The 18816-nt window shown below is 35.9% G+C and overlaps 1 protein-coding gene across 7 annotated transcripts; it reads left to right on the top strand.

The window, feature by feature from the left end:
- Positions 1-10361: 10361 nt before the first annotated feature.
- LOC148851181 (protein BASIC PENTACYSTEINE6-like) lies at positions 10362-17923 on the top strand. 7 transcript variants are annotated; one of them, XM_088942445.1, is made up of 5 exons: positions 10362-10809; positions 13053-13275; positions 13430-13516; positions 15499-15541; positions 16808-17923. In XM_088942445.1, exons 4-5 carry the CDS (start codon positions 15524-15526, stop codon positions 17762-17764), a joined length of 975 nt encoding a protein of 324 aa, XP_088798571.1. In that variant the 5' UTR covers positions 10362-10809; positions 13053-13275; positions 13430-13516; positions 15499-15523; the 3' UTR covers positions 17765-17923. The 7 variants fall into 7 exon arrangements, with proteins under 7 accessions (XP_088798571.1, XP_088798570.1, XP_088798567.1 ...); XM_088942444.1 differs by having other exon boundaries at positions 10485-10804; XM_088942448.1 differs by having other exon boundaries at positions 10532-10809; positions 16783-17923.
- The last annotated feature ends 893 nt before the right edge of the window (positions 17924-18816 follow it).

Raw genomic sequence — 18816 nt, 5'->3', positions numbered from 1 at the left:
GTTCCATTATTGTTCCTTTTTGTGTGTTAGATTGTGCTTCCTTCACATCATTTTGGTCAATTATCTTTGCATCTGATCAGCTTATCTCGGTGTTCTTTTAAATGGGTTTGGAGAGGAGAAACCATGGATTCTAATGAAATCTTAATGGGTTAAAACAGTTGCCATTTGGCACAATTTGGGCCCCGAAAATTAAACCAGTTTTTTTCTACTGGTTTTGTAACATTTTACACGCCCATTGGTTTTCTTGTTCTTCTTTTGCAAAATGGTAATGCCACTGCCATTTGAATCTAATTTGTACTGTTCTTCTTTTTGCTCTTTGTTTACTTTTTACTTCTCATCTTTCTTTATTTCTTTACTCTCTTTGTTTTCTTTTGGGTAATATTTGGAACCAATGCCATTTACTTATAAGGTGTTTGGTTCAGTTTATATTTATTGGTTGTCGTTTATTTGTATTTTTTCATTTTAAATATTTATTTATTTGTGTTTTTTTCACTTTAAATTTTATTTATATTTTTTCGTTTTAAACATTTTCTACTTTAAATGTTTCATTTTTTTGTTCTTTGGTTGGCTTCACTTTAAATGTTTTTTATTTTCCACCTCAGATTAATACCCATTAAAGTGTGGCACATTAGCATTTCATTTCAAAAAACGTTAGAGTGTTGGAGAAAACAAGAATTTGGAGTTTCTCCAAATGATTCATGCACAAAAATCAAAACGTTTCAGTTTTTTACCATTTATTTAATAAATGATGAAATCAAACGTTTGCTTCATTTTGCTTCATATGCAATAAACGCCAATGCTTATATGGCACTGATGTGGCGGTGTTTTTTCAATAAATACCAATAGAACCAAATACATACTTAGAGGTGTTTTTTTAGAAAATGGTGCTGCATTGGCATACCATTTTCTCGAGAAAAAATAAAATCCGTTTGAGGCCATTGTTGTTATTGCCAGATATGCATTTTCAATGCCATGTCATCATGCATAGTTTAGAAAAATGTTTTTTTTTTAAACACATAACCAAACATAGGTATGGTATGAAAAAACGGGTTTCAAACATGTTTTTTCAAAAAAAAAAAAAAAAGTGGCATGATTCCAAACGCTGACATAATTGATCACAATGTTCATAACGATGATTAACACTTATCAACTTTTTACGAATAGACGTGGCTCTTGGATATGTGTAAATTGAAGTGTGGGTAGCAATTTCTGGTCCAAATACACGAACCCCGCCTATCCTTATTGGTTGGCAACCCATTTAGTTTGAGTTTAGTAGAGATGTTCACGAGTCAGGTTGGGTTGGTACCTGACTAAACCGAAACCAACTGGTTATAAGGGAAAACCGGTCCAAATATGAAGGGTTGGTTTGGGTCTAGTCATTTTGGTGATGGTCAATTGGTCATCCTGGGTGATTTATTGATTTACAATCTCTTTTTCCTAATTTGTATATGGCTCTTATTGGCTGATTTGTTTCATTGTCTATTTGAGCCAAATACCATCTTTTTCCATGTCATATAACATCACTTTAAAAGGAATACAAATACAAATATGTACATGCCAATATACACAAAATAGTGCAAAAAATAAGATTTTGTAATTTGCACAAACTGAGCCTTATATACATGTAAGCCATACCAAAAAGTTCACAATGTATTGAGTCCAGAAAACAAACCAAGAAAGCCATGGTTGTGATTCAATGTGACTTTAAACATAACCCCAATCATTCATAACATATTATAATACTTTTAATGTATTATATGTTAGTGTTAGTACATACTTAACAATTAAAGTTGAGCGTTGATAACTGAATTGTTTAAACTCACTTTGAAAAGAGTACAAATACAAATACATACAGTGTAAATATATATAAAATAATACAAAATATAAGATTTTATATTCAACCATACAAAAAAAAGTTCAAAATGCAATGAATCCAAAAAAAACAAACCATGATGAATGCCATGGTTGTGGTTCAATGTGATTCTGAACATAACCACGACCATACATGACAGAATGACTTCACAGCCAATATTTTTAATTTCAAAGAAAACGTAGTATGGTTTTGAAATACAACTACATTGTTTTTAAAACTACAAATTGAACACCACCTAAATTATAGCCACATGGATAGATGCCCACTTTGAATTGGATTGGAATCGAAGATCTTGAATCAAATCACTATTAAATTGTTAGACGGAATCCGATCCATTGATTGGGCTAAATGGCCAAACAATCATGCCATCTAAGTCAACAACGGGTTATTTCTCTTGCATTTCAATTGTTGTGTAGTTGTGTTTGAAATTTACTTTTTCTTGAGATAAATAAAAAAGGATTCTATCTATAAAGAAGGGCAATTTTTTTAAACTATTCCTACTATTTAGCTAATTGACAAATTGTACCTTTGTTGTTAAGGCTGCAACTTGAGCTGGATTGGCCCAAACCAAACCCGAAAAAGCAGGATTAGAGCTGAAATTTATGAATCTGACTTTACTTCAAATTGTATGTCCCCCACCACATACTATCTTTTATTTCTTTTAAGCTAATCACTTACTTAATCATAATTAGAAATACTAAAACTTTAATAACATATTTTATGTTTTTGAATATTTTATTCTTTATCTCTTTTATATTGTTTTACCACCCATAACTTGCTGCCCATAAAATATCTACTATAAGTCATAATTCATAATAAATTATAGTCATTTCAAACACTTTTTTTTTCTAAGTTTTATACGTAAAGAACCATCAAAAACATCAACAAACAAATACTAATAAAACATAGGATTAATGTATGTAGTGAAAGTTGAGTTAAAATATAATATTAAGAGGTTCTACAAGATTATGTGGGATGGAAAGAAGGTTGGGTTGGGTCCAACCCGAAGTTGACTTTGGGTTGGTTTAGGGTTGAAAGAATTTAATTAGGGTTAGGGTTAAGGTAGGGTAGGTCAGGTTGGGGGTTTAGAACTTAGAGTTGGGCTAGGGTTGGCCTCAACTTGACCTAACTCAGCCCGACTTGTAGCCCTAATTATTGTGTATATATTGTCTTAAAGTACCCCTACTATTTCTGACAATTGATATCGCCATTAAGTACTAACAAGAAAAAATGAGATCTCGAATTTACCCTATTCCTCAAAAATTCAAAATAAAACCCAACTGGTGAAAAATTTTAGGAACCAGAGCTCAGCACACCAGGACCGAATTTGCCTCATTCCAAGCATTCATCTTTCCTTCACTCTAATTTGTCCTTGATAACACAAACTTTCTCCGCTTGTTTTTTTTTTTTCTTTTGTTTTTGCTCTATTTTGTGTTGGAGATCCTGTTTTCTAAGGACTTCCACCTTTTGGGTTTTTTCCTGTTTCAATTTAGATATGAATTTTTACAGCCCAAACTGTGGGGGTTGATAAATTTGTTGCCATAAAAGCAGGGCGGAGCCAGGGGGACTCAGGGGAGCCATGGCCCCCCCTATGGTTCAGAAAATCTTTATAATATATAGTTTTTTTATGTATAATTTCCCCTTTCCCCACTCTCTACTTCAATGGTTGCCCCCCCCCCCTCCACCGAAGTAGGACCTTAGAGTTGCCATGCTTCTTTCTTTTCTTTCTATTACCTTTAATACCCATGAGGCCGCAGAACACATCAGGGGAGGAACACACAAACCTCCACTCTGAATGGACTATCACCTAAAAAACATACTAGTAGATCAGTAAGTAAACTCCTACCTATGAAATAAAAAAAAAAAAAAAGCACCCTCAGTAACTTAGTAGAGAAAAGCAATGGTGAGAAGGAAATAAGAAGAAAAGAAATTAAAAAAAAAAAAATGCAAAGGAAGATTGAGATGAAAAATCCCCGAATGGAATTTGAAAGAGGAACTTTCTCGTGCTTCATGGCGAATGGAGATGACCTTGTCGAAACCTTTCTTCCATGGCCAACTCACAAGCCTAGGTTGTTTAATTGCTTTGAAGAAGCCAAGCCACTGTGAGAGGGCTAAATAACTAGAACTTGATAAAAAAAACAAGTTGCGTAGATCTTGGGGAGTTGCAGTCCTGGGAACCAATTTAGTGATCCAACATCTAGCGATGTCAAGCTAACCCTGAGAATCTCATTTTTCTATTCGCTCTCATTGGGGTTGGACCTCAGAAAGTTCAACCCCCCAAAATGATGGTGGTGGGCGGGCCATGGCAATCCACTTCGCTTGTTGAAACAACACCTTGGGGTGTGTGCAATATCTTAGCTAACCCCAATCTCCAAGAATGGATTTAGCGTTACCATGATTGTTCATTGTCAGATCCTTGTTGCCCATAGTCGATCTTTCGCTACCAAGCTCTCTGATCGGTGGTCAAGGCAGTAGAGGTCGTTGGATCCTTCTATTCCAAACTTTCTTTGCTCGCTCCCCACCATAGTAATCTTTTATGCTCTAGGTTCCAGCTACGATCTCGTTTGATGCTAGGGTTCCATGGGCTGAAGACGAAAAGGAGAAGGTGGCTTTGCTCTTGTCACAGCTTCATCTAGAGGGAGCTGGTGTAGGGGAAGTTCTGAAAATGGGTATCACCGGGGGGTTATAGGGCAGAAATCGGGGCTTCCGTCCACGGGGGTAAGGGTGTCAATCGACCAATTTTGGATTGGACCCTGTCCAGTCCAAAATCAATTTGGATGGATTGGATGGACCAACAAGACATATTGGATTGGACCTGTTCAGTCCAAAAAAATTTATTAGATTGAACTGGACTTTGTCGTTAGTAATAAATTTATATTGGATTGTGTTGGATTAAGCTAAAATCTGGTCCATTGATGCAAAGTAAGAATATAGGTGTCAATGGACCGGGTTTGGGTTGTAACCAATATAAATTAAAACGAATTTGAACAGATTGGATGATATAGACATTGAACTGGACCAGTCCAAAATATTCATTAGATTGGATTGGACCTGGTCCATTTGTAATGGACTCACACGGAACTAAATCGGATTTGACCAAATCCAGTTCAATTGACACCCCTACATCGAGGACGTACGGTGGCCATCTCAATCACCATACACCCAAGAGCTTAGACGTTGGTAGGGAATCCCTATTCATCCCTACAACCGTCTCGACAATAGATACTTGATTTACAGAAGATGGACGAAGGGTAATATTTGGTGTTAAAAAAAAAGGTATACATCACGTGGTGTCACATGTGTATGGATTTTGACAGAACATTAACGAATGCCAACGATAGGGGTAGAATTAGTCAATTGCCATAAACAATAGGGGTGGTTTAAGATAATAGTTACATTAAGGGTACAATTTGTCAATTAACTAAACAATAAGAATAGTTTAAGAAATTTACCCATAAAAAAAGAATAAAATGATTCTAAAATAAAGAGATCAACTACAGTATATTCACTAATATTGTTTATATGTTAAATTCAAATCTCAATAATCAATTTAATATTTATTTACTTTTCATTGGTTTGGGATTTCAGAAAATATACTTTAATGTTTAATAAGATGCACTTACCACCACATGCAATCAATCATATCTTTTATTGCAAAAGTAAAAAAGATAAATCATAAATTTTGTCTAAAAATAAAACAAATTCGAATTTCAGATTACATTTAAATGGATATATCCTCTGCATGGGTCGGGATTTTGTTATGAATCATATTCCAGCCTACTCAAAATCTAATATGGGCCCAATTTCACACTGTTCATTCTCCTAGCTAACTTCCGTAGGAAATATATACCAATTTAAAACAAGTAAAAAAAAAGGATTTAATTGTTTGGGATCAACGGTTATCAATGGTTCTCAATCTTAAAAATTCGTATAAAAATTATTTACAAGTAAAGAAATTCAAACTTATGATTAAAATGTCTAGAATAAATAATGTGGACCTATGATTACAAGTGACTTGACCATGAGAAAAATCACACGTGTATTGGCTTAGGCCTATTTACATGGAGTTCGGATCAACTCCTCACCCCGACCTCACACCATGTTCCAGCCACACGAGAAGCACCAATTGTGAGGACATGTTATTTGTTCTCATGGTGAATAAATAATGAACCCTTACATGGTGAGCAATCACAATTCATTCCCAAGTGGTGAATAAATTAATGAACTCTTACATGCATGTCTTTGAAATCATACACAGTTGCTATTGAATCTGCAAAACAATATTCTCTAATAATTACATTCATCAATAATGTCAGTTGGAAGGCCGGAAGTTGTAGGCTACTATTAGAAATCGAAAAATCGTTTGAAACACTATATGCAAAAAAATATATACTACTCCAACAATTTGATTTTTATGTACGGATTCCATTCCTTAACTTACCATTCATTATGAAGGTATGGTTCGACCCAATGACTGACTCATTATGAATAGATTCACATTTTGTATTAAAATTGATGAGGGGTAATTTGATTTGACCTATTTATGCACGGACACGTGGAAGTAAATAGTTGATTGGATGATAATTCGGCATTTCCTGCCACCTCATTGAGTTAGGTCAAATCAGGTATTTCGAGCATCTTATCCAAGACTGAGGTCCAAATAGCTCGCAATGGCCCAACATGCCAAGGTGACATGTGGCCAACTTCTAGAAGAAAACTAGTTGTCTCTGACCTCTTGGGATCACACCACATGTATGTGAGCCTTATCCTCATCTCACTCGGATCGGACGGAATCGATAAATCCCATCGGTTAGCACAAAGTCCACCTCTTGGTGCGGAGCAAACTCTTAGCAGTACGGGCCGGGGATCTCAAAGGCGTTTCGTAAGACATACAACATCTCACTTATATAAGGGCATCAGCCCCAACGATACAAAGTACACACGATTAATTACTCACTAGCCTACTTACTATTAAGCTTTCAACTTACATACTAAAAGTACTGACTTAAACATCGGAGTGCCCACACCAGGTAAACCACCTTGTATCCTCTGAACATTATTTCCTTACAATTTGACTAGTCAATTAAGCGCTCAACATCCAAACTGCCCTCCAGCTAAGAACATCCAAATCGTGCATCATCAATAATATTAATAATATTTTAATGTATTTCCCTATTCAAACACTTTATAGCTGTTCCAAGATTGTCATCGAAAATCCGAATAGTCAAGGTAGGCTTTTATCCAATATTGAACAATTCCTACCAACACTAGATAAAGAAATATACTTGAAATAAAATGTATATAAAAAACTCTATAACTTTAACCGTTTCCTCTACCTCTCCATATACAATTCTTGAACTTACCCTAAGTCTAATCTCCTTTCAATAAGCCCTTCATGTAATAAATACTTATCAACATATGTATATACCATTTTCTATTAGACATTTTGCCTAAGCAATATTTCTTTTCTTGTAGGTTGTAAAAAAAATATGCTACTTGGAGAAGGCAATTCATCAACAAGCCAAATTGAATACTCATCACTGACCCGTTGATTCATTTTTTCACTTGTTGGACTACATATGTTTTTCAACTCTTTTAATTTACATTTAATTTACATTATCACTTCTTTTGTTTTATCATTATTTTTGTGAGGTCTAATGTCATATTTGACCATTATTTTTATTTAAAATTAAATATGACCTTCTACATTACACTTTTTCTTACCATTAGCCCTTGCAATGCAACACTTTTTCTTACCATTAACCCTTGTAGTGGTAGAGGAAAAGAAAAAGGGTAAATTTTTTAAATTACCGTATGGTTTAATTAATTGACTAACTTTATTTTTACTATTTACATATTGTCTTAGAGTATCCCCTAAATTTTCTGACATTTTACTAAGTCTTCATTGTCATTAATGTTTATTAACGGTTACAAGAAAAATACTATTTTACCCATTATTTTTTTTTCAATTTTTCAAAATAAAACATTAAAATCAGTGAACTAAAACCAATATGGTTCGACAACATCAACCGACGGAATCGTTATTGTAGCTGCCGCTGAATACGTCCAATGTCCATTGAGCAAAGAACTAAAACACCATCCATGAATATGAGCGGATCGACATACCTTTAATCCATCGGCTTCACCCTCATCATATGCATGTTTAAGTGTGGGTCATCTCATTTGGAGTGGCAGGTAGCTAGCGGGGCCGAGGTGGGATTTATGATAATGGTAGTAGTTGTGGTCCCTCACAATAAATATTCAAGTTCCACCATCAAAGGAGAGGATTTGGTAGCGTTCGGCAAGGGGGGAGTTGAATTTTTCGACATGTTAGTATCGGATATCGTATCAGATAAGTCGGATACGAAATATACTTTGAAAATGCATGGATTTGAACGAAAGATATAGAAACACTTGGATATGCTAATAAAGAGTTTACATCTCTGCCCCAGAGTACATCCCTGCCATGTATTGAGAGTATCTCCCAATGATGACATCATCGGTTCTGGTACCATCGTAGGGAGATGTACCCAATACACGGCGAGGATGTACTGTGGGGCAGAGATGTGGTCTCACTAGTAAAATGCATACAAATCAAATAAATACATTAATCATACTAAACTAAAAGCTGAATTATCTATGAATAAGATATAAATACATGAGAAATGCATACTTTAATAAGTTACATGAAGAGAAATATTACAATAAACAATACTGGGACTCTAGAACATTCAAACATTGTACAATAATTATCACTCTTTCAATTTTATAATTATAATTTTCAATTTTTATTAATTTTTGGGTATATTTATTAATTTAGTATTTTATTTAAATAACAACTATTTTTTTAAATAATAAAAATGTTTTCATTTTTAACATATAATGTTTTTATTTTACACATATTTGTAAAATAAAACAAATAAATCATATTAAGGTAGATAAAATAAATTATATTTAATTTTTAGTTTTTATTAAATTTTTTTGGGAAAATTAAATCTTAAATTATTCATTTCAGTTTTTATAATTATAATTTTTTGTTATTCATTAATTTTGTTGGGAACATTTATTTATTTAGTATTTTTATATAATAACTCTATGTTTTCAAATAATAACTATGTTTTCATTTTTAACATATAATTATGTGTAAAATAAAATATATAAATAATCTAAGGTAGATGAAATATATTATTTTTATAATTTTTAGTTTTTATAAAATTTTTTGAAAAAATTAAATCTTAAATTATTTATTTCAGTTTTCACAATACTATTTTTTAACTTGTATTAAAGATGAAAAACAATCAAAAAGTACTCAATGTACAATTTTGTCAAACTAGACACGGATACACCTCTGTATAGGACCATATCCACCGACATAATGCGATACGGCTCGATATAAAGGTGTCATACCGATTCGCACAATTCATAGAATACGTAACCAGTCATAGCGTATCCTATATCCATGATCATGGATACGAATAAGATACACCCTATATCGAGAGTATCATATCGATACCTTAATCCTTGCATGTTCTCTCTCAGACACCAGTGTTTCAGCTTGTAATCAGCTGATTCCCCAAACCAAAAAAGTGAAAAACCCACCAACAAAAGAGAGAGAGAGAGAGGGAGAGGGAGAGAGAGAGAGAGAGAGAGAGAGAGAGAGAGAGAGAGAACTTTATTTCTCTCCCCCTCTTTCCCTCATTCTGTAATGGCCTCTCACTGATTGGATATCAACGGAAAAATCTAGCCAAAGGCGTCCACGATGAAGATGTGAAGGCGTTGTGCCTAGACCTGGCAATCGGGTTGGGTGGGTCGGGCTTGGATTGGGTCAAGGTATTTCGGGTTGATTTCGGGTTGGGTTGTCAAATGCTAGACCCTAACCCTAAATGTTAAGGTTAGGGTTGACCCATGGGTCAATTCGGGTCATCCCAAAAAATAATTAAAATGTAAAAAAATAAAGAACAATTACATGAAAATGTCAAAATTAAAAGAATTAACCTTAAAATTCCAAATATAAAATAAAAACTTAAAACATTTTACAATTTAAAGAGTAAACAATAAAAAGTAAAGACAAAATAAAAAAAATTAAAGAATAGAAACTTCTAACAATGCATAAATAATCCCAATTAGAATTGACAATCAGGTCAGTGGATTGACCCATGATGCAACCCAATCCAACCCAGTTTTTTTCAGGTTGGGTCAAGTCGGATCATTTTTACATTCGAATTGCTAAACATGAGACCCTAACCTTTTTTTTTTGGATTGGATTGGGTCGGGTTCGCGGGTTGATTCAACATTTTGCCAAGTCTAATTGTGCCACTGTTGCGTTGTGTCTTGTCAGTTCCATCCCATTGTGTCTTGTCGATTCCATCTCGTGAACAGATCGATGGGGAAGGGTGTGATGTCAATGCTTTGTTGACGATAACCTACTGAATGGAGAGACAGGTGAAGTGCTGTGTCAACACTTTGCATTACATAATACCTGCCACGAGGGGAAGGAAGTCTGCTTCTACCGGAATTCCACAACAGAGAAAATGGATCAAAATACCCACATGCCACATGGCACTGACACGACTGGTATTAGTGTGTTTATCGAGAAAACGATCACACTCCCATACCAATTCTGGAGGATATTTACGACTCTGACAAGCGTACCGCGTTACATTTTAATCTCGTAGCTTGCGGAATACAGAATCTTGGTTTTAAATTCCAAAATTTTAGGCATCGATGGGGCTAGTTTACTTCAAGCTATTTATTAGAAGAAAACGAGGAAAAGCCATAGCAGAAGTGAGGAGTGAGGAGTGAGGAGAGAGGAGATGGATAAAAAAAGTAGAAGAAAATCCAACGACACCTTCGTGGAATACAGAATCTTAGCCAAGTGTGGAAGCGACTGAAATTATCTGTAGTATTTTCTCTCGTCTCCAAGCTTCTGAGGCAAGGTTCCATTTCTCTGCAACTCTCAATCTGTCAATGTCAACAACTCTCTATAAATACTTTCCCTTGTTTTTTGTTTTTGTTTTAATGAAAACCCTAGCATCAACCATCGTTGGGCATTGGTTTCTAAGTTCCTTGTTGCCGGCTTCTTTGTTGTATCTGCTGTTTCCTTCTGATTCTATCAATAATTGATGAAGGAATGTATTCTTCTTGCATTAAGCTCGACCTTTTTATCTCTATCTGCTTCTATATTTCTTTTTTTTTTTGTGGAATTCGGCTTGGATTATTGCCTTGATCATTGTAGAGAAATGTCATTCTGCTGCAATCCGCTTTGTGTCTGTATTGCTTAAGCTATAACAGACCACTAGAAGCTGTGATGTTTGATCGGTGTATTAGAAATATGAATGTTAATAAGGAATGTAATTATGTCTCGAACCCTAATTCTTGGGGTTTAGTATAGCGGTCGTTAGACTTTGATTCTAAGCATCCAGAGACATTTACTTCAAACCCCCCAGTTACTTCGGGGTGTTTGAATTTGTCCCTCAAATATCCTCTTTACTTATGAGGAATTATTTCTTCCTCATAAGTTTTTCAACACTGCTAAAAAATCCATTGCGTCTAGGGCAGTTATTTTGCAATGCCGGATTATTCTGTTCATTGTTATTCAGGAGACCACCTGATTTGTAAGCAAGTCTTCTATTGATGGTGCACTGCAAGTCAAAGATGGTTATGGTCATAAAATGTCTATAAAAAACCTGAAAAAAACTACATGGTCATGGCTTTTGTTAGTTATTATCAGTGTTTTAAAAGCGTAAGGTGCAAAAAAAAAAGCCCAAGGTGAGGCGCACGCCTTTTTAAGCAAGGCGCAAAATTACAAAAAAAAAACTAAAAATAAAAAGTCAGAAAATTCAATAAAATGCCAAAAAATTAAAAAAATGCAAAGAATTCAAAAAATATTAAACATAATGTTAATAAAAAAATATAAACTTAAATTTTAAAATAAATGTTCTAAAAAACCTATTATCTAAAATTAAAATACATAAACATAACATATAAGGCGTATTCAAATGAAAATTTAAAAGTAAAAGAAAACATATAAAGCATTTTCAAGCATGTAAAACCCACAATCTCTTTTTTTCCTTAATTGCATTGTTTCAAGTAGCTAATGTGATGTAAAACATATTGCATTCTTGATTCTATGAGTCGCCTTTGTACCACGCCCCTCGAGGCAAGCCCCAACAAGTCTATGTTAGGGTCTGAAATTCTTATTTCTCACATAAGAAATAATGATTTTATAACTTTCATTGCCTTTTAAGAAGATATTTTGTTGCAATGAATGAATGAATAACATTAGCAAATAGGGTGTTCTCGGAGCTTCGGTGAAATAAGAATTTCAGACCCTAACATAGACTTGTTCGGGCTTGCCTCGAGGGGCGTGGTCGGGGGTCCGCCCCGGCCTAGCCATTAGACTAAATAAAAGCAAAAAATGCATAAGTTTAAAACGACACATGCCTAGGCTAAGGTGCATCAGGCGTGCACCTTTTGAAAGGGGTGCACCTAGGACCTGGGCGAGGCGCATACCCCAAAATGCGCCTCGCGTATGCTCCTAGGCACACCTTTTAAATCACTGGTTATAATACCCTTGAATTCTATTGGTCTGTCATTACAATGGATGATGCAAGGATAGATTTGCATGTGCGCCTACTGAGAGTCACTAACCATTCCTCCTGATATATCTCCCTATAGGTTCAGAGAATGGGTGAAAAATTCTTAAATGTGATAACTAATGAGGTTGAAAATCATTGGTTGCTACTTGCTACGAGTTTCTTGTCAATTTTGGCGGAGTTTGGAATCGTCGGCGTTTATTGAATAAACGCTGCCACATAGGCACCACTTCAGCATTTCCCTCATTATGCGAATCCATATGCATAGAGACTTGCAAAAGCAAGCATGATTTATGTGCGCACCTACCGTTTGGGGAAGCTTCACTTTAGCGCTTCCCCTAACGGGTAGATGTTTATTCACTGTTTTGCTGATGTGGTGCCTAATGGTGCCTGGTGGTGCCTAAGTGTCAATAAACGGATTCATTATTGCTTTTCTCGGTTTTGCAAACAAATCAAGTACAAACATTTAGTGAATAAATGTCCACAGTTCCAAACACATACTTTGTTTCCTAGTGAAGTTGGATTTTGTATTATTTCATATTTGTCCCCTCCCCCTTTCTTATTCTCCTTTGTTGTGGCCTCAGTACTGTGGATTGGCAAAACACTCAATTTACTAGGCAACTTCCAAAGAGGCCTCCAGCATGGGGCGTACCGACTAGGATGGTTTACACCATTATGTGCCATCAGGAGATCAACTAATCTTTGACTGCGAATTGGCAGCTAAACGAGGGCATTACCTGTAATTTATAAATTTGAACCTGGGACCTCCCAAAGGGGTGAAGGTGCCATCTACCACTGCATCAATAGGTAACTGGTTGGCCTGTCTGTTCTGGAACTTTCATTTAGTTAATTTGGAACTAATGTATTATTTTTGTGAAAGCTTATTCAAGAGTATCAGTACATATGGCAAAAAAATGTGTTATGAAGCTATAATATTACTTGGTTCAATTTTCCACTCCAGGTGAAGGAGGAAATCTGGGAAAGTTGGACATGAATCTTCTTATAGGAAGCATTGACGTTGTTGGAGATGAATGATGTGATATATATGGTAAATTCTCTGATGAAAAAAAATCAGCCTGCTTGCTTCTCCATAGTGTAAATCAAGTTTTTGATGGTTCTTTTCAAGAATGTAGTGATCTAAAAACTTTAGAAGAAGCATTGCAGTAGATCATGGGTCTTTTTAAAGGTGTGAGGTTCACCAAGATATAGGATCAACAACTCTAGTACTAAACTGATACAAAAATCAGAATAGGCCTGCAAAAAAAAAAATAATAATAATAATTAACACCTAGGCTTTTATAGGCATCATCACCTAGAACTATAAGAGTTATTCAGAATCAATAGCTAAAAGCTTCTTGAGGGAATCAAGACCATTAAGAAAATCTGGCGTCACATTAAAGAAAACTAAGGCAACAGTAAAGTTTTATTTCAATTATTTTCCTCATTTGCAGCAACAATATGGACCTTATTTAAGCTTATTCCCTATTTTCATGACTCATAATCAGTAGTAATGTCTAAATAAAGTTGGATTGACTTACAAAGACTTCCCAAAAATTGGCATTTTGACTAACTACTACTTTGACATAAGCCTCTATTAGGGAACCAACTTCTAAATCAATTACCTACCAAAGTAAATCTTAAAACTATTAGAAATCTAGCTCAAAATAACAAAAAATAGAAATATCAACATAAATTCTTCAGTTTTGATGAATTGGCCATAAAATGATGAATTCGTGTACAAATTGCATGATCTTGGACTTGTAGCATAGATGACTGAATAAGCTTTCTAAATGGCACCAAAATCATACCAATTGTGCAAGTTTTGGCACTCCAAGGTTTGGTTGCAAGTAGAATTACTAACTAAAGATATTTTCTTCTGTGTTTTCTTTTACTTGAAAGTTGAAACTCAAGTAATTCCACTATGATTTTGAATTTAAGATCCTTTGCATTCCACATAATCAAGGGATATTATATGTGAATTCATTCAACTTTCTTCCTTCCTTTCTTTCTTTATGTTCCTCTTTACTTGGTTTTCTCTTTTCAAGCTATATATGACCATGCTTATGTCTTGCACTCTTGCTAAATTTTGAAAATGGGCAATTTTCCATTTTGAAGGAGACAATTTTATGGTGTCAAGGGTATAGACTCAGTATGGTTGGGCCCCTTTTAATTCAATAGATACCCATAGGGAATCATGATTTAAACCCTGTTTAGGAAAACTCAAAGATGAATCTTATATTTGAGATAAAAAAAATTGGAACAAAGTGTCTTCTTATATGTTTTCTCATGTGGAAGTGCCATTATGTTCCTTATTAGTTTTTTTGTGGTTATTTATTTTTCTATTTCTACTTCACCAAATTATTCTCATGCTTTGGAACTTCTATGCCATCTGGAATTTATTCTCACAAGAGTTGGGAGGGGGTTTGCTGATGAAGAGGTAACTAGCTTGACAATTTGGTAGAGATCGGCAAAATCTTTTCCCTTTAGTATGGAAAGTGGGTTAGGCAAGATTGAAATATATTACTGGGAAATTGAACACTATTAGCCAAGTTAAAATGCAACCCAACCCATAGGCCTCTAACAATCATACCCATAAATCCAGGCCTGTGACATTTTAAATTGAATGGTGCCCACTCTAGTATGACCAAACCTTGCAAAGGGAGTAGTCAAGGACAGCTAGCATGGCCACAGAGATTAGGTGTGATCTTTGGTTGGGCTTTCTGGGCCTATGACTTTAAATATATTATATTAAATGTATATAATATTTTGTATTATATGACATAATATATGTATACATATATGCCTTGTGGGCTGTGCCAGGCCAGGCCAGGCCAGAAATGATAACCACTAACAGAGATCCCTTTAACAAGATATTTTGCCTTTTCATATAAAAGGTTGTTTATTAGATAATTAGGGTCTAAAGGGCACCAAATTTTATCTACAAAACAAAAGGTTGTGCATTTTCTTCCATTTCAATTAAAGAAGTCAAGAAAATGTTAAAATCTTGAGCTGACAATCATGAGAATGCAGGTTCAAGTCTGAGAGCAGCCACTTCATGCAAGAAGTGCCAAAGGTTAGGTCTTTATCCTGTTGACCCCTCCCAATTATAGCTAGGGCCAAAATTGGGTGATGGGCCATGGCCTTTTTTAAATCAAGAATAGATTTGGCATCTTTTTTTTTTTTTTTTCGCTTCTAAAGTGTCATTCCTAACATAGTGGAGATGCTTCATCATCTCCCTCTTTGGGGTGGTGAGACCACCACCTATTTGTTACATAGTACAGGCTTTTATCCTTTTCATTATCTCAACCTTTTTTGTCCTTTCCTCTCTCCTTTCTCTCCTTTTGTGGAAGATTCTTTATTAAAGCTTCTTCAAACTTATTTATAAAATAGGGAAAAGGCTTCTTCAAGTTTGTACAAGTGAAATCCTCTTCTTCTACCAGTATTGTCCTGAATGGTGAACCATGGCATGTGGCCTCTGAAGTAAATAGGCAGAACTAGAGGATTAAAGTCTATTTCCCTGATGCATAACAGTCCACATTAACAAATAGGAAATAGGAATAAAGCTTCACTGTGATGATTTGTTTACAAATTAATTGTAGAAATTTTTATGGTGTAGACCTTTTTGTGTGCGTATATCAGAAAGTAACATGTTCACAGGTTAGTGGACTTTATATGTCCTTTTATAGAGGAAGGCAACTTATTGTGTATTTGTGTACGAGATGGTTAGTAGACCTGCATCTCCTTACTCATCACATAAAGGTAGGGGGAGAGGAATTTGGGACTTATATGAAAAGAAACAACATTATTACACTGGAAATCTTGTCATTTTTCCTTATCATTTACAGTGTTTCCAACCTGTCACTGACCTTGCTGGATGGACCATTTGACCCGTCACCCAAACATAATACTGGCTTGGGTTAACCCTTAATCCACCTTCAGTCAAAAAGAACTGACTTGGTTAGAGACCTAGCGACCTGGGCAGTTGAACCGTCAACCTGGTTGACCTAGAGAGCGAGTGATGGGCTAGAAATTACAATATTTTTTCTTTTTTTAGGTTTAATATTTTAAAATTTACTGGTTACATATATCTATGTATATTATATATGTATGTGAAGCATACACGAATGCATCCATGAATGTATTGTTTTCTGCATATATAATTGTATATATTTTCTTGTATTTTACTATTTTTTTTACTTATTCATGACATCACTGGCTGACCCATTAGACCCAGACACTTGAACCCCTGACCTGTCACCCAGAGGGAAAAATGGGTCAGTCTCAATAACACTGATCTTATGCCACTGTTGACAGTCCTACCATTACATGATCAATGCAGTGGATGATTCCCCAACATCAGATGAAGGAGCACCATGCCTTGACAGTGAAGCAGCAGATAATGGCCATTGCAGCCGAGAGGGATGCTGCAATTCAAGAACGGAATATGGCCTTTTCAGAGAAAAAGGTGGCCTTGGCTGAGCGAGACATGGCATTCCTGCAACGAGATGCAGCCATTGCCGAGCGGAATAATGCTATAATAGAAAGGGACAATGCTATTGCGGCCCTAGAGTACAGGGAAAGTGCCATGAATGGCAGTGGTTCACCAACATGCCCACCAGGGTGTGAAGTGCCACGTGGGATGAAGCACATTCATAATCCAAAGCATGGGTACCATCCACCTCATCTGGGAGAAGCTCCTCACCATTCCAGGAATATGCATATAAGTGAAGCCTTTCCTATATCAGCAGCAGCAGCAGCAGCCCCAGTAGAGGCCTTCAACTTCAATCCCCACAGAGTAAAGGCACCAACCAAAGAGAGTAAGGCAGTGTTGTTTAAAAAGTCATCCAAGTGGACCACCAAGTCCTCAAAGAAGGGAAAGAAAGGGGGGGAGGACTTGAACAAGCATGCTAGTGTGGCTGTGGCCAAGTCACATGACTGGAAGAGTGGGCCAGAGTCTGAGTGGAAGGGGCAAGAGCTGGGCCTGAACCAGGTCAGTTTTGATGAATCGACGATGCCACCGCCAGTTTGCTCGTGCACAGGAGTCCAGAAACAATGCTACAAGTGGGGGAATGGAGGGTGGCAGTCGGCCTGTTGCACCACCACCTTGTCAATGTATCCGCTACCTGTGATGCCCAACAAGCGCCATGTCCGCGTTGGAGGCAGAAAGATGAGTGGCAGTGCGTTTAATAAATTGCTTAGCCGGCTAGCTGCACAAGGCCATGATTTGTCTACCCCAATTGACCTCAAGGACCACTGGGCAAAACATGGGACAAATCAGTATATTACCATTAAGTAGCTGTCGCCTGTGCCTGTCAGGTGAGAGGAATGTAATTGTGATTTATATCCGTTGACACTGGACTGGATGACGTTATTACTTATTTGGATGTACCAACAAAAGTACAAAACTTAAAAACTGTAAATGAAAGGGACAATATATGTGATTCCAAAATCTAAACATTGTGCTTTATGATTCGGTGACTGCGAGTGAGTCATGGGTGGGCTTCTGGAATCCAACTACTTTTAATTTAATTAGAATTATTTTATATTTTCTCTTGATTTTTCCCGAATGTAATTGGGCCTACTGTGGCCCAACCCGGTTGCAGATGGCCTACTTTAACTTTGCCATGGAATGAATTTCATCACACAAGCAGGTTAAAACATTTTTAAACTTCCCATGTAACCCAACTTCCCAAGGCCCCCCAGGCCCAACCCTCTTTTCAGTCTAGCTAATGAAAAGATGGCCAACGTCTCAACGCTGGCAAATTGAATCAATCTCTGGTGAATCTCTTAATGCGAGGCTACTAATCGTTTCTTAACGTCAGTTGACTTTAATCTTTCTTAACTCTGCTCTTAAGTTCTTAACTTTTATCGCCAGTGAACTGCAATGCTATTAAATTTGTTTAAATTCATCTTAAGTGTTATTATTTTTATTAAAATTTTATTAACTTAATTACTTAACTAGCTTATTAACATAGCAAGCAATTATTAAGTTTTTAACTCAATTAAACACGACATCACTCCAAGCACCGAGGTGCAGTAAGCTCTTTGTGGTAAACATAATACCAAAAAAAAAAAAAGTTTAGCTCATCAGCCTCATCTATATCTATATATATACTAAGTAGAGCTTGCCATGTTACCAGTCCTCTCCTTGCTCCATTACTTAAATCGAGCAATGCTATACTAAGTAGAGCTTGCCATGTTAGCAGTCCTCTCCTTGCCACCTAGCCTGTTTTATCTCATTTTTTTCCTCTCATTTTTATTAGGAAGCTAATTATCCCTCACTTTCTCCTAAATTATATCTATCTCTCCCTAATCCCTATTTATGTCCTAAATTATTCCTAATCCCTA

Source organism: Nelumbo lutea, chromosome 5 (assembly GCF_056320005.1).
Source record: "Nelumbo lutea isolate HS-2025 chromosome 5, American lotus-T2T, whole genome shotgun sequence".
Lineage (NCBI taxonomy): Eukaryota > Viridiplantae > Streptophyta > Magnoliopsida > Proteales > Nelumbonaceae > Nelumbo > Nelumbo lutea.
Note: the sequence above shows the minus strand (reverse complement) of the source record. Positions and strands in the feature narration are given on the sequence as shown.

Excerpts from the sequence above, each read along its gene's own strand:
- LOC148851181 (XM_088942441.1), top strand. The coding sequence starts at position 13,496 with ATGAATGATGTGATATATATG. Across the intron at positions 13,517-16,807 it reads TGAATGATGTGATATATATG|TGGATGATTCCCCAACATCA; the intron begins GTAAATTCTCTG and ends TGATCAATGCAG.